A 15500-nucleotide genomic window follows, 5' to 3' on the forward strand; every position below is an offset into this window, starting at 1 on the left:
GCAGAGGAGATCTCAGGCACTTGGATTAGTTGCAAAAGGCCATTTAATTGTATTTCTAACTAGGCAAAGGAAGAAAGTGAGAAAGTGCATCAAAAATCTTACTGTAGGTTTTTTGCCTTCTTTCAACAAAGTCTTCCTCCTGAGCACACCTTGAATAGTAACTGCTCCTGGGTACAAGTGAACAGCCAAATCTTCAGATTCTAGGGAGCTGAAAGGAGCATGTGAAGATTTGTGTGAAAAAACGTTTCCTAAAGTAGTTTTCCAATCATTACCAAAAGCTACTGCAAACATCTGTATTTTAATTTAGAAATGTCAACTTCTTATTTATTGGACTTCAATGTGGAAAAAGACTTCGGTTGTTACAAGGAATTGCTGTTGTGGAATTTACACTCGCAAGCAAAAGTGATCAGAAAAATTAATTAGCCAAGCAGGTAATCCTTAATTAAAAGAATTCAAACTCAAGACACAACTGAAATACAAGAACAATTGATTTTAAAAAGCAAACATTCTTATAGTTGCTGTATGTGTTAAAACCTCTCCTTCAACTCTCGCAGGAAAGATTGGATATTTTTTTGTTAGAAACACTGGAATCATTAGCACATCAAAACCAAAGCACAGCTCAAACATGCACAATCTTTGGAATATCTGAAAGCGAGAAGAGTGGGCAGGAGCAGTAACAAAGAGTAGAAACCCAAACCACAGCTTCAAGGTGTTCTAAAGCATCTGGTGCCCTACTAATCATCTACCCCATATAGGCCCAAGAGCTATGGGCCAAAACAAATGCCAGGTACAGCACTGTGAAAAGAAAACTTAAGCTTTATTAAAATTATAAAGCTGGCTGGCTTACAAAATATTTTCAATCAGAAAAAAATTACAAAAGGAATCATTTCAGTAAATGTCAATCAGAGCATATAGCTAAATTGCTGAACCCAGCAGCTTTCTAGAAAAGCCAAGAAATTGAGCAGCGCCTGAAACTGGTTTTGAAGCCAGGATTTGCTGTTTCATCCATCTCAACATTGATGAATGTTGAAAGTAAACTGGCAACCTAGTGAACGTTTTCATTGCAGCACCTACTGAGGATGATGATATGGAGACAACTTTGGACATTGACAGATGTGAATATGAGTCTAATTCAGTGAGACAATGCTTGCTTCTTAACAGGAAAAAAGTTTCATAGTTAACAGCCATCTCTTTTCCAACTACAGCGCCACACAGCTGGAGACAAAATGTGTATTTTAATTCATCAGAATAATCAGTCATATTACTCCGTCAGCTTGCAAATAATACTATATATAATAAGTTAGGGCCAATTTTAATGCATTACTCATTTTAGCCGTATCTCTGATTTCAGGGAAAAGGGGGTTGGCGGGGAATCAACACAAAACTGCCAGCAAAGAAAATATCTCAAATGCCATCCATAAGCACAAGAAGCAGCTTTGTTGTCCATATGAGCACTACCAATATTGCTACCTACTGGGGGGCAGTTAAAAAGCTACCTGGGGTAAAACATCTTTAAGCCTCAATATAAGATCCAATGGTTCGGAAGTCAGATTTGCAGACCAGAATGAACAAAAGCCGTTATGGTGGGACAGATTAAGTCACAGAAGAGGAAAGCTTTAAGTCTGAAGATAAAGGTCTTTACCTTAATTTTGACACGTAAGTTAGAAAGATAACATCAGAAAACACCCACTTAATTATTAAACCAAACCAAATCACCAACACCAGAGGGACAGTTTGAGACCCCTGGGTGCAGTGGGGATTGTACCTGCTGGCCTTCATGTGGCCTCGATAGCCATTTCGTGACACTCTTGTCCCCGGACCGAGAGAATGGTACAACCTGTGCCTGTTGGATTCCATTATAAATTGTACGTATTACATATACTTTCATTCACACAAACAGCATGACTGCTAAAACAGCACAGTATTTTTCTGTGTGTGCTTATCACAAAGCCACTTCTTCCCTCAAGAAACAGAGGATAATGTTATTTACAAAAATGCATGCAGGAGTCGATACCATGTTTTTTTATTTCATCAGCTGTTCTTTTTGTCAGTTCTTATAATACTGAAGCGTTTTACTGGCACTGAAGAATAAGACAGTTTGAGAGCAAAGTCTGCATTTAATTCTTAGAGATTAAACAAACACAAAGGAACCACATTAATAACACTTGTATGTCTTTAAATTCTGACTATAGATTTACTATCAAAACATTATTCAAATTCTGTGAGTATGCACACACACAAGCTGTTGGGCTGAAAGGAATCAAAAGCACTGTCAAAATATAACTGACACTGCTTAAAATACTGTTGCATTAAGTAACTTTGAAGCAAGCTAAGCAACATTTCCATTCTACAGTTCATACAAGCTTTAAACTTTACATATAAGCTTCATGTTTTCAAGTCCTTAACATGATCTCACTGTTATCCACGGCCAGGACTTGTGTTCTAGACCTGCCTTTTGAATACTGCTTTGCTTCACTGAACCTTGTTTTTCTGGATCAGATCCCTTGTTGACTGAACTCCATTTAATTCCATAGAACACACACTTTGTCCTCACCTCCTACTTTTTATCCATTTTTCTAGTAGCTTGTGTTACGCTGAAAGACTGAAAATCAGCTTTAATTCTGCAGAAGCAGGCAGTTAATTACAAGATCATGAGAATTTTGCAGGCAAAATCTCCTACACAGTGTAAATCTAACAATCTGTCACGTGTGAGGGGCCCTGTATTTGCTGGACAGGGCTGTATGTCTCAGAATGGGAAACCTAAACAAGTATCATTGTCATGTTTCAGTCTGAACTCAGGGTAGCAAACAGGAAGCAAACAGAACAGTCTTAAAGGGACACAGAGAAGGTCTGCAGCATTAAAGAAGAATGGGTTTTGCTTGGTTGGTTTTGTTTTTAAACCAGCTCAAACTATTGCCTTTGCTGCAGGAAGAACTATGAAAAAGAAACTAATGAACTGCCACCTACTAACCTATCCCAGAATATGCCATCATTTCTTTTTCAATGTAACTTATATCTTTGAACTTACTAAGTATTTTCATTTTACAATACATTCAAGATACAGACAAAACAATAAGATGAAGGAAAGAAAACCATAAGATAAGCTGTATATTTGGAATACGTTTTCTTCTTACCTTTAAGCTTGTTTTTTTCATAACAAGGGGGTTACCACTCTTGCATTCAAGCATTTTCAGGCAAATCTTTTCAGAGACACTCGGGATGACAGTCAATGAGACTGAAGTGCCCCTTAGCATACTGCCCTTAACATCATAGAGCTGTCAGGACTTGGATTTAAAGTCCTTCAAGTAATTTTGATGAGCCTAAAGGGACAGCCCAATGCTCAAAGCTCTTACTCAAGTTTCAGACTCAGTTCCTGTTGCACTTAAAAACAATCAGTGACTCTAGTTCTCATCCCTTCTCTTTTTCCCAGTTACAAACAACAGGAGGGCCAGAAAAAAAAAACCCAGAATATTTTATACAATTCCTTCTGTTACCCAGGGAATCTGCGTGTGGAGTATCTAATTATGTCCTGTTAGGCATACTATGCTGATTTAAACCCTCTTACCCAAAGATCCTGTTCCTAAATCACTAAAGAATATTGAATTCCCACTCACACTCTATAGGAACGTAGTCATTAGTAACACTGGAAGCATCCCGATTTTGCCAGCAGCTGTTAATTCCAATTCCAGACAACTGATGCTTCTCCCTCACTTAAAAACTCCTTCATAAGAATGGAAACCCACTCTACAGACATCCTTTCTATCTTAAATTTTAATATTTACTTTTTAGTGTATTACCTAATCAAATCTAAAACATGCTTCATCATCTCATGAAGCAAGGAACAGACAAAGTTGCTGCGCATCTCTAGGAATTTCACAGGTGATGTTTCGAATGTCTGTAAGGAACCCAATCCCTCATCTCTGAAAGCAGGCAAGAAAACTCAGCCTTAAAAGCTTGCGACTTCCAGCAGAGTTCCCAAAGAGCTCTGTCAGGAGAGAGGGAAGTGCTGAAGGCAAGTGGAATGGAGAGGAAGGAATCTTCTGACATAATTCTTTGACATGGAGCAGACCTTTTAATAGGGGAAGTCTGAGCCAGCTGGTTCTCACTACAACCGGGATGAAAAACCTCTGCTTTGTCCCCAAAGTCCACACAATTCCGGGGTGTCACCTTTCTCTAAAAACATGAACGTAAGCCTGAATCTTACTAAAATTTTTAAGTTTTTTATGCTACTTAAGGTAAAAGCACTCAGTTCATCACTTTGTCTAAGGCTTTCCCATGGAACTTTTTTGGCTTTGAGAATTAACCTGAACTTGATTAATTCCGTAATGCAACAGGGTGGGAAAGGCAAGAAGAAATCCTTTTGAATGTTGCAGGTGGCATCACAGAGCACATACAAGTTACAGATACTCTTCTTGACCTGATTTTCTTTGTATGCCCATTTGCAATGATCTTATTTCTTATCTAATATAATCATAAGGGCACTTACTCATTAATGTAATCATATTTAGAGCATGAGATATCAAATAGTTTACCTTTGGCACTAAGATATTTTCAAATGTTTCTTCAAAAAAGTAACATAGAACTTGCACTGCTTCAATGAATTCAAGTGGCCTATAAGGTTTTGGTAATGGTTCCCAACTATACTGTTCTTTGGCAAAAATTTCTACTAAACATAACTTCATAGCATGGCAGAAGAAGTCATCCATGGCAATTCTGAAGTTGAACTACCTGAAACTGAGTTACAGAAGCAAGCTAAGCACTGTATGGTGCATCTTACCAAGCTGTGGAAAGATGAAATTTCCGCCTTTTACTATATTAAACTACAGCTGTTAGTCTTGTTCCTCATTCGCAAATACAACATGGGAAATGGTGGAAATGGTCAAGGTCACCTGAGCATTTGCAGGTATTTTGATAAGTAGCATGGCATTAATTCCAAACCACAAAAGCAGAAATGCTGCGCTTTCCCATGTAACACTGGCAAGTAATAACGAAGTGAAGAGCACATGGGAAAGACAATGTCAACAACATTAACAAAGGGACCAAGAATGGATGAAATGCCTCGGGGAAAGTGAAAATGAAAAAAACTAGGTCACATGAACAGAATACACAGGGTATGCAAATATATAGAACAGAAATATCACTTAGGGTTTAATGGTACTGTGGTTGAGCTATTCGTGTGTGCAATGACTGGGCATCCAATCAGCTGAAAGCCCTATTGACCACTACTAAGCAAAAGCTACTTCTCTCCTGCTTTAGCAATTCCAGTGAACTTACTACAGTTTATTAAATATTCTTACCTATAGATCACTAAAATAAAGCATCATTTGCAGGACTGAGTGAAAGAGCATAAGCAGCAATGTCAGAATAGAGAAATGCAGTTTGTGAGTGTCAGGTTTTCCTACCTTTCAAAGGCTGGCCAGGAAGTCTCTTCACTGAGTTCAGACCCATCACTGCTACCTTGAAAAATTTAAGAATGAATGATAGTTTATTTTATCATCTACAACCAAATATTTCAGTTATGTCTGTTTCTCTTCAGAACAGTTAAGAATAAACATGTAAGAAATATTTCTCTCAAATACTACAATGAAAATATTTCGTGATTTCCTTCAGGAAACGAAGGTAGAGATTTGAAGGAACTGGATCTGGAGAAGGGCTACTAAATGGGAAAGGCATCATCAAAATGTAAAGAACAATCTAAATGCGGATTTGTCTGATTGGCACGAGTAGCACTTAAAAAGAAAGGTCACTTATTTAAATAATTCCTTATGAAAGCACATATGGTCACGACCAAGAGGCGCAGCTTCACAGTACTACAAACTCACCGTTGAATCTCCAACACATTAAAAGGTTTTGCTGATTTGAGAAGCCTTAAATGACTTCTTAAAGCTAACTCACACATATTCTGTGAGATCGCAACAGTCTTTCCTTCCTTTGTGGTTCACAAAGTAAGCCGATATTACTACAAGTATTTTATTTTAAACGCTAGAAGTTGAGAAAAAAAAATCCAAGTGTCTGATGCATCAGCTCACAGCAGGTCCACAAATAACATCATAACTTTACAATTGCCAAACAATCCAGAGCAAAAGAGCTGGAAAGTCACCTTTTGGGAAGTGATAATCCTCGTTACCATGCCAGTACAGTTACAAAACTTAAACCAATTTGGAGGATTCATAAAGGTCTCATTTACAACATTTGCTCTATACAGAAATTGTCAATTACACTTTTAAAAGCAATGTTGATTTAGAAAAAAGTGGGCCAAACATCATGGCTATTGATTTAACCTTTCTATTGACGCCTAAACAGATTTTAAAAATTGTAACAAAAACCTGGAAAAGGCTGAGGTTCAGTATTTGACTACCCCTCTTTAGCATCTACATACAACATCTCTAATGGAATATTTTTCAGCTTCTAAAAACCTCTGGAAGATTTTTTATGCAACTAAAGTTCCGATGCTAAAAAAACCCTCTCTCCTGAAAAGCAAAAGAATATACACTAAGTACCTCCCTCTAAAACAAGACAGAGGTGAAAGGAACTTTTTAACTTAGTAAAAGCTAGATGCCTAGCCAAATTCTGTTTAAACATTAAGTGCACTATTTGACTGTCACCTCAACTGGAAATATTTCATTCATTCACTACTTTAAAAATATATCACCTTCTTAAATTCTTCTTAAGTATGTACTCGATATTTGAGTTTTTCCAACAACCTCAAGCAGCTCTTCAGGTTAAACTTAATAACAAATCCTAGGTAGTATAAATCCCTTCTATTAAATAAGGTCCTACACAAGTTTTGGTTTTTTGTAAGAAGCCACCTGACACAAACCACTATCTTCCTAGTTTTCTCTATTGCTACTAAAATTAATAATGTCTTGTACAGTATTTACAAAAACAATCATGGCCACATTTATCTTTACTACATAGCAGGAAGGCTTTTTCCTATCTTAGGAATAACACCAATTGGCAAGATGCTTTTTTCACTAATTGTGCTGCTACTGATCTGAGAAATTTCAGGATTGTTTACACAGAGCTCTAGTCCTGCAGCTGAATACAGACAGGAATTTTCTGTTCCCATCCATAGATGCGCATATCCATACGTATGCGCTACAGTCACCCAGCCGGCGCAAGGCCAGGTTCGATTTATGCGATAGGGAATGCCTGTACCATTGCATACCCAATTTCCCCCCCGGTCACGGCATCCACTCGTCGCTGAAAGTCTGAGGATATTGAGCATTTAACACAGGCTTCCTTTATCCCAAAGTTAGTCCCCAAAGTCAAACAGGTGTTAATATAAACAAACTAACCCCAAAGAGTTTAAAAAGTATTCAGACTAAAAATTCTTTCCCCTTCTCAAATCTACAACCGACACTCTCTTGGCTCCAGTTTCACAGTGTTTCCAGAGCTCTAGTCACTATAGCTGATGACTGACCTGACAGAGCTTGAAATTCTAATGTGAAGAGAAAGAAAACTAGTCTAGAGACCTGAACATCAATTGCTGTAGCAAAGTACAGCCCAGCTAACATCACGGAGACAGACGCCATGCCCTAAAATTATGTTCTGCTTTGTTGAGTCTATGATCATACTGAAAATCCTCATGTGGATCTGAACTAGTTTGTTACCATTCAACTATTGTACAATAAAGTTTAAGTAGTTCAGCTTTGGCTTGCTAGTTAATCAAACAAGAATGGTGTGAAAACTGGCAAAAAACTCAAGCGATACACCGCCAGAGAATCAACACAAATCTAACACCGTCACAGCTGGTGAGTTTCATCATGAAAAGCTAAGAAGGGCAAATAACCAAATGGATAAAGATGGGGCAGAAACAGGTGGTTTGTACAGCTCCATTAATCACAAAAAAACCCCTACCCCAGAGCATATGCCTTGGACCAAACAATACTAATAGGCACTGGGGAAGAAACCAGGTACTAAAACTCCCGTATCCCCTCTCTGCCTCTCAGATCCAGACATCTACATGTGTATTTTTAACCTAAAGTATTATACAGCTCTTATATTTACCCTACCACTAAAGCAACGGCTCACATCAGCAGAATGGGGTATCCACATTTAGGGCAAGAGACATCTATTTATTCATTTAAACGGAATATTCAAAACCCCCCCTATTCCTTCTGCCTGAAACCCTACCCAGACTTTGATCTTGTGCCGCGGGCCGCTGGTGACTCAGAGTCCTAAACACCTGAACAGCAGGGTGAGGAACCAAACAAATCTTGGCTCTGTAGAGTTCTTCCCTACTGTATGGGCTGCCAAAAGCCAGAAAATAAATGCATACACTGTATTCCTACACCCATACTTCATGCACTGAAAGAGAAATATAATCCCTGTAGAATTCAAGTACTTCAAGATGGTGACTTAATAGAGGAATTCATTAAAATGTTGATATTCTTGTTTGTATTTTATGTCAGTTTTGGTTTGAAAATGTGCTGTTCTTACAAAGGCACTTTCTTACATTACTTAACATTGATTTTAAATACCTTTGACTCTGCAGCATTAATTTCTCTGATTGCATTAGAATAAAGGCTTGAGTTCCTTTCAAGTGATTGGAACACAGAAACCAAGGCAAATGTCCAAGAGCCTTAGTTTTTCCAGAGCTTTCATCCATATCATCGTGGATGAAGAAAAAATAAGTAAAAAAAAAAATAGTTTGAAAAAGAAAACACTCCAAAGTCAGAAAAGAATTTGCACCCAACACTGCTACAAACATAATCCATAGATGTGTTTTCTTTGAATTTCAGAACACCTAAAATTACATTCTCAATTTCAGATGAGTACTTCTCTGTTCATACTTGAACATCCGTTCTTAAGTGGGATACGTGCGAGACTGCAGCTTTGAAGAAACACCTCCTAAACAAAATTACTTTGCACCCAGTACATTCGGTGGTATAAGAGGAGAAAAGCCATACAGAAGCAACATAAGAAGCGAGGAATCTATTTTACATTGTCCCTTTACCTCTACAGAATTATTTGGACAATTAACCATTGTAAACAAATTCAGCTTCAAAAAACAAATTCAGTAGCGCAGCTGAGACAAATCTTAAGAACTGGTGGAAATCCAAAACTTCTGAGAACATGAATGAAGGAGAGTGAACTTTGCTGCAGAGATACTTAGGAGATGGTTAAGCAAGAAGAGGATACTTTAAAAGTATAATGAAATCAGGGAGTATCAGAAAATTGTATTCTTAAAAATAAATAATCTTAAGAATAAAAGGAAGGGTCATGCTATTTCTGAGTTGGACCATGATCTAAGTAAAAGCATCTTAATTTATCTTATTTTTAGGTGAGGACGTGACAGCAGGCAAATACACGCAGGCGAACAGCTGGTAAGAGTGTGCAGGTGGTTCCTTCAGCCCAGCCAAGAGCAACGCTCGCACCTCAGGAGGACAAACTCACTCTTCTGAAAGAGCACGTTACGGTGACCTCATCAAATTGGAGGGATCGCAGAACAAAGCTACAGTAGCTTTAAGACTTACTGATGGCAGCTAGTGGGGGTTCTTAATGAACTTTCACTGCGAAGAAAAAGCATCTGTCCTAAGTTACTAAAAGCAGACGGATTGTCTGCACAAAGCAGACGCATTTGCAGTGGTATTCTGTTTGTGTTCTCTCAGAAGTCTCTTTGCTGTCAACAGAAATAAAGTGGGGTTTTAAGGACACAAGTCATATAACCTGTTTTTAGCCACCCACCTAAGAGTGAGATGAATCACATACTTGAAAAAAAAAAATCTTAATTCTTTATGTGATTATAAAGAGCTCCAAATGACCAGCTCGAATACAGCTGTCTAAATTATGAACACCTAAAACTTAAGAGACTATTTCCTCTTGTTACGTTCCTGAATTCAAAGGAACATTTCCCATCTGATATTGTTTATATGACTGATCAGGTGTTTCTTCCTTTTAATTAGGATACCCTTGGCACTGCTGGAAAAAGATTTCTCACTTTTGTTCAGATAACAAGGACCTATGTTATAAAGAAAAATGGCAACAGAACCAGATGTACATCTCCCATATACCAGCATAATATACACGACTGCTGAACACAGTCACATAGTTCTAGGAACAAGAATTGTTTTGACTTCAGCAAAATAAAAAGAGGCTTTTGTTGGTGTTTTTGTGGTTCTTGTGTTTGCAGTTGGTTTGGGTTTTGTTGAGTTGTAGGTTTTTGCAGAATGAGTTGAAGGTACACTATCTGCCCCCAGATCCTGAAATGAAGAAAAGAATCTGATAAAGATCTCTGACCATGGCTGTCACGTTACAGACAGGTCTGTTTCCAGGAAACCCCACACTTGGTTTGCTTTCTGCTTGCTGCTGCTTTAGGAATCACTCATTGCAAAGAAATATACCCACTTAGTGTATATATATTTGAAAGATTACACTGATGTAAAAATTTTGTTATGCTATGCCCTGTTCCAAGAATGCATCACCAGTCTTTTCTAGCACAACGTGATCAAAATAGCCCATCACCACGTGAATGTGTGTTTTTTTGTTTAAACACACACACCGCTGGATGAACTGCTCAGTTTTAGTTTGCTTGTATGCAGAACAGAATTTCATCCAGCCATGAATCTCAAGCCTAGTGATGCTCTAACTGATCTCTATCACAAATTGAAAGCTTCTATCACAGAGATAACTTAAGAAACCCAAGTAGAAGAACCCTCATGTATCTGCAGAAATTGGTGTGTTCATCAGTGGAAAAAGAAACAGTACTCTGATAAAGCTTTATAACATGCCTATACATTGCTTTACTGGATTGTAAGTGGACTACAGTAATCTGTTAACAGCAAAAGCAACTTGGACATGAAGCCTGATAAAAAGAATGCACAAATTTACGTCCTGTAATTCTTTAGATAAAGCACCATAACTGTACAGTGCTACAAACAAACATCCTATAGAGACTGTTTTGACACTGCTGCTCTTTTAGTATTTGATGTAGAGGCAGATTGTATCAGATGCTCTAATATGAAAGGATTGAAGAAGTCTAAACACCTTTGAGCCCTCAGAGTGATTTGAAGTTGTGTTATAGTCATCTTTAAGGTCACATTCAAGATGCTAGCATGTCAGAAATATCATCCATATTTTGAAGAGGGATCATTTATCCAAAAAGCTAAAACCTATATAGGCTTATATCTAAGAAAAGGTACTGCTGTTTCTAGAGCAACAGGTTTAAATCCACATTTATGGGCAAGGTGTGGAATAACACTCTTTTCAGTACACACATTCAGAAGTTTTCTTGACTGTCTTTTGAAGCTGTGTTGTAGAACAGTGTAAACCTCCTCTCTGCTGCAGTGACTGTACCATTTCCAAGTCCTGAGTAAACAGGCTACTTCAAACATGATGGAGGAACTTTGCAGCTTCAATCAACTTCCTTAAATCCCGCTGAAGCAGCAGTACAGACCGCCAGACAACTTACGTGTCCAAAAATTCTTCAGGAATAGAGGCTGCAAGCCTCCAGAACATACCCTCTTCCTCCACATGTACTTCTAGCACCTCTACTAACCTTTTATGTCTCTGAAATTTTCATAATCAAGAAGTAGCAAAGATAATAATGATGCTAGACTGACCAAAGAGCGATACGACTCTTATCCGAGTACAGAGAGGCTGGACGTGGAAGAGAATGGGAGAAGGGAAGTTTAAACACAAATGCTGATCTCATGCAAAATGCGTAACGTTGCTGTTTTGCAAGTGACTTATCAGAGTCTTCTAGAGTGGATATTTTGTTCCAGCTGGCAAGGGTGACTATATCAAGTCCATACAGTCATGCCTGAACTGAGCAAGAGAATGGAGTTGAAAATATCAGAGATGAAATAAAGTAGAAAAACCCTGTATTCTCTGAAATGTCTAGATAGTGAGTGGTTCTTAATTGTATCTCATAAAAACTGCTTGTCAGCTCTGGCTGCTCGGCTCTAATGGAAATTTACCCTGGGAAAAAAGGATCAACTGCAGAGAAGCTCCTTAGATATTTAGACAGAAAACATCAGTAAAAAGCTGCACTGAGAAAAGGACAATGCTACATCTCAAAGGTGACAAAAGTCTTCTCCCCCCCCGCCCCGCCAATAAATCCAGCATAAATCTGAGAGGATATGTCTTTCTCTTCAAAAAAATCCATGAAGAGCTCCTGAAAACAGTATCATTTGAAACTGCAGGACCTTGCTTCTCGCCATGAAGGCTAAAAAGCAAAACTGTTTTTTCAAATTAAGTTATCCAAAGAAACACATAACATTACAAAAATCTTGTATTACCATAAATGCATAAAACCAGAATCATTATATTCTACCAAGCTAATAATTTTGAGAAAAACAACTGTGATTAGAGGTTTCATTTCTCAAGTCTGGCTGCAGTTCAGTGGATCTGAGAGGCACCTGCCCTGCCCTCTCTTCACTTTATGGATCTCTATGTAACAGGAAAAGAGAGCCACTGCTGTCATATAAGGAACTCAGGAAGCAAAAGTTCTCAAAAGAAGAATACCCTAAATATCGCAAGATAAATACCTTACCAAAATGAAGCAGATTCTGATATTCTGAAGTATCTGAAAGTTAAATTGCTGTTTACTCCTGACGAAAGTGCAGAGTATTTAGAAATTAAGCTCTTAAAGACCGTCAGCAATTCATAGTTTGCACTAGCAATTTGATACAGCTTCCCTCCACGCCCATCAAGGAAGAAGAGGAATAACAGTGGTTGCATCGTTAAAGAGAATATACAAAAAATGATCTGCTTTTTTATAATTTGTCCGCACATCTACTTCCTGCTGTATAAATTAAGCTGCCCTTTTCCACCTACATTTCTCCAGTTTCTTCTAAAATAGAATTTTTATTTTAGAATAGTAACACTGCTTGTACAATTCCCAACTAAAAATGCAAAAATCTTTATGCAAAGACCATGTTCTGCACAGGTATGTTCACTGTTCCTACCTATTGAAATTCCACTAGAGAGTGTGGAGCTTTCTGCCTGCCCTCGTGATGGGACATGGGGCTCCATGACGCTGTCATCCAGGAGGTGCCTTGGTCCTGCGTTGGGGAATGTTGCGCTTTTAAATTCAGCCGTATTCATTTTGTGTATGAAACTAAAAAATGAACAGAGATAAAAATTGTTACAACATTATCTTTGATACATTTCAAAAGCTGGTACTGTGTTTCGAATATCAAACTAGACCACGACACAAGTAATAAGCAATTTTGCACAGGCTATATTAGTTATAGGAACTGCTGGTCTAAAAACACCACAGTGATCTCGGAGCAAAGAGAAAGTCAGAAGTACTTTAAAAATTACTTTCAGTATCCCATGGTATTATTGTCTTACTACAACGCTTACATAATTGAACTTTAGAATTTCATTTTAGCTCATGAAAGGTAAACTTACACAATATAAGCTAAGAGATGAATTCTGAAAAGCTACAATCTTGTCTTTTTTAAAACACGACAAAGGAATTGCCGGTACAAAAATTAAGATATTAATTAGAAGTACAGCTATATAGAAAAAACCTGAAGCCATTACTATGCAAAGTTATATGAAAGTCTACAAAGGAGGTCTCATCAGAAAATTACCAATAAAGCAATTATTTCAGTTTGTATTTGAAATAATCACACTGGCATTGAGCTGCTATTAGTGATAGTTCTGTCATTCAGAAAGAGCCCATTTGGTCTAACTCATTAGCTTTTTTTACCATCGTAACAGCCAGTCTTTCTCTTTTGACTAATTCTCTTCAGCTGGGACACTATTATAGAGTTCTATTATATTATATAGTTCTATATATTATGTAGTTCATTATAGTTCGGAGCTTGGTCTCTTGCCACAAATTGCTCTCCGAGTGAAGTTCTGTGTACAAATCATGTCACTTTTCCAAAGCAAAGCTTTTGTACTGAAAGATGATACACCACAAAGTTTAGGATTTTGGGGTTAAATAAAATGCTGACTTGTATCCGAGACTGTGACATTTCCTGTGTCCGTGCGGTATCAGGTTCCTCGGTGAAGGTGGGGCTGCTGGTAGCAAAGCTCCTTCAGCTGCAACGCTTTTCCGTCCACTTTGTGGAGACGCTCCGACTTCAGAACCTGCGAACAAGAGAGACATTGCTCCTGAGTAACGTCAGATCTTCTGTCGCAGTGATTTCTAAGAAAATTGCACAAAAGTTGCACAAATCTTCCTAACCTCAAGCTATAAGAGACAGCCTGTAATAAAACTCATTGATAATTAAAAAAAAAAAGAATAATTTTAGCTTGTTTTCTTTTTTTTGCATGGGATTAAAAATGAACACACCTATTTCAAATAAACCATCTAGTCAGAAGTATTTTGTAAGTTCTAAAGGCTGTTGCATTAGCTACATTGACATTAAGCAGGCCCCATTGATTCTGCATTTCAGAACTCCTACCTTCAACCACTCTGGGCATTGATCAAAAATAATGCACATTTTAGCATGAAAAGTTTAGATGAAGGCCTTTCTGTCTAGATGCAAAGAATGAATATTTAATAGCTCTTCACCCCAAATGACACTAACAAGTTAGAGCCACAATACATACAAGAACCTAAAAAAACAACTCAACTCCTTGAAAGAATTTCTCTACAGATCACCTTTAAACTTTTTATTACAAATATACAGTATTTATCCTTCACACTTCTTTATTAGCCTCAGGCAAATATTTTCCACATTCTCAACTCAAAAATAATGCACTTGACAACCTGAAGTCTTCTCACATTTATTAAGCATTTACCTACTAAATCTTCTCTGGAAGCAGCAGAGTGCGGGGTGCTGGTCCCTGGTTCTATCTTTAATGAAAGTCTGCATTAAAGAAACATGGAAAATTACTTTATCAGAAGCATATAAAAGTTTTTGATTTTTTTTTTTTTACATTTACAACTGAAAGCTGCTTGTTTCTATTACTACATGAAACACTGTGAAGTTAATACAAACTGCACAAAGTTATCTTTAGCACACACATTTTCAGATATATATATATGTATGTATATATATTTTATACGACTGCACTAGCATAAGAATTGGGAAGAGTATAAAGTATATAAGTACCCCTCACCTCAGCTAAAATATTTAGACTTACTACACTTCATGTTTCAAACTTTTCCATAAAGTGCATGCGTTTGCTGGGCCGAGTCTTTTGTCTTTACTGGTCTAAAAGCCCAAATCCTTCTTTTGCATTTTGAAAAATACATTATCAACCTGATGGCATCCATAATTCAAGCTTTTTCTATAATAGGCACTTCTTAATGCTATTTCCAACAGTACTGCAAAGAGGGCAAAACTCCAGGAGCAGAGAACTCCAGGAAGATCAAACATTATCTTGTTCACACAGTTTGCAGAAGTAGAATCTTTCAAATTAGCAGAGTTTAAAAAGCATCTACTTAATTTTGGGGAGAAAAAGTTTGAAGTTTGGCAGCTCCCCTCCCTGCCATCTCCAGACAGTTTAGCAATGATTCATTACAATTTGAAAACTTAATTTTTTAAAATCAAATAAAAACCTTTAGGAAGAAGAAAACAAAACATGTATTC

General features: G+C 37.5%; 1 protein-coding gene across 2 annotated transcripts in view; it reads right to left on the reverse strand.

The window, feature by feature from the left end:
• RALGPS2 (Ral GEF with PH domain and SH3 binding motif 2) overlaps positions 1-15500 on the reverse strand; it is an 88805-nt gene that overhangs the window by 13796 nt on the left and 59509 nt on the right. Inside the window, exons 10-15 of one of the 2 annotated variants that reach the window (XM_080349189.1) lie at positions 14707-14774; positions 13914-14049; positions 12912-13063; positions 5403-5457; positions 1766-1843; positions 103-208 (exon numbers count right to left, since the gene is read on the reverse strand). In XM_080349189.1, the coding sequence (XP_080205315.1) occupies positions 103-208; positions 1766-1843; positions 5403-5457; positions 12912-13063; positions 13914-14049; positions 14707-14774 (595 nt within the window). The remainder of the gene's footprint in view (positions 1-102; positions 209-1765; positions 1844-5402; positions 5458-12911; positions 13064-13913; positions 14050-14706; positions 14775-15500) is intronic. The other variant, XM_080349190.1, reaches the window with a different exon arrangement.

The sequence above is a fragment of the Nesoenas mayeri genome, assembly GCF_963082525.1.
Source record: "Nesoenas mayeri genome assembly, chromosome: 8".
NCBI lineage: Eukaryota > Metazoa > Chordata > Aves > Columbiformes > Columbidae > Nesoenas > Nesoenas mayeri.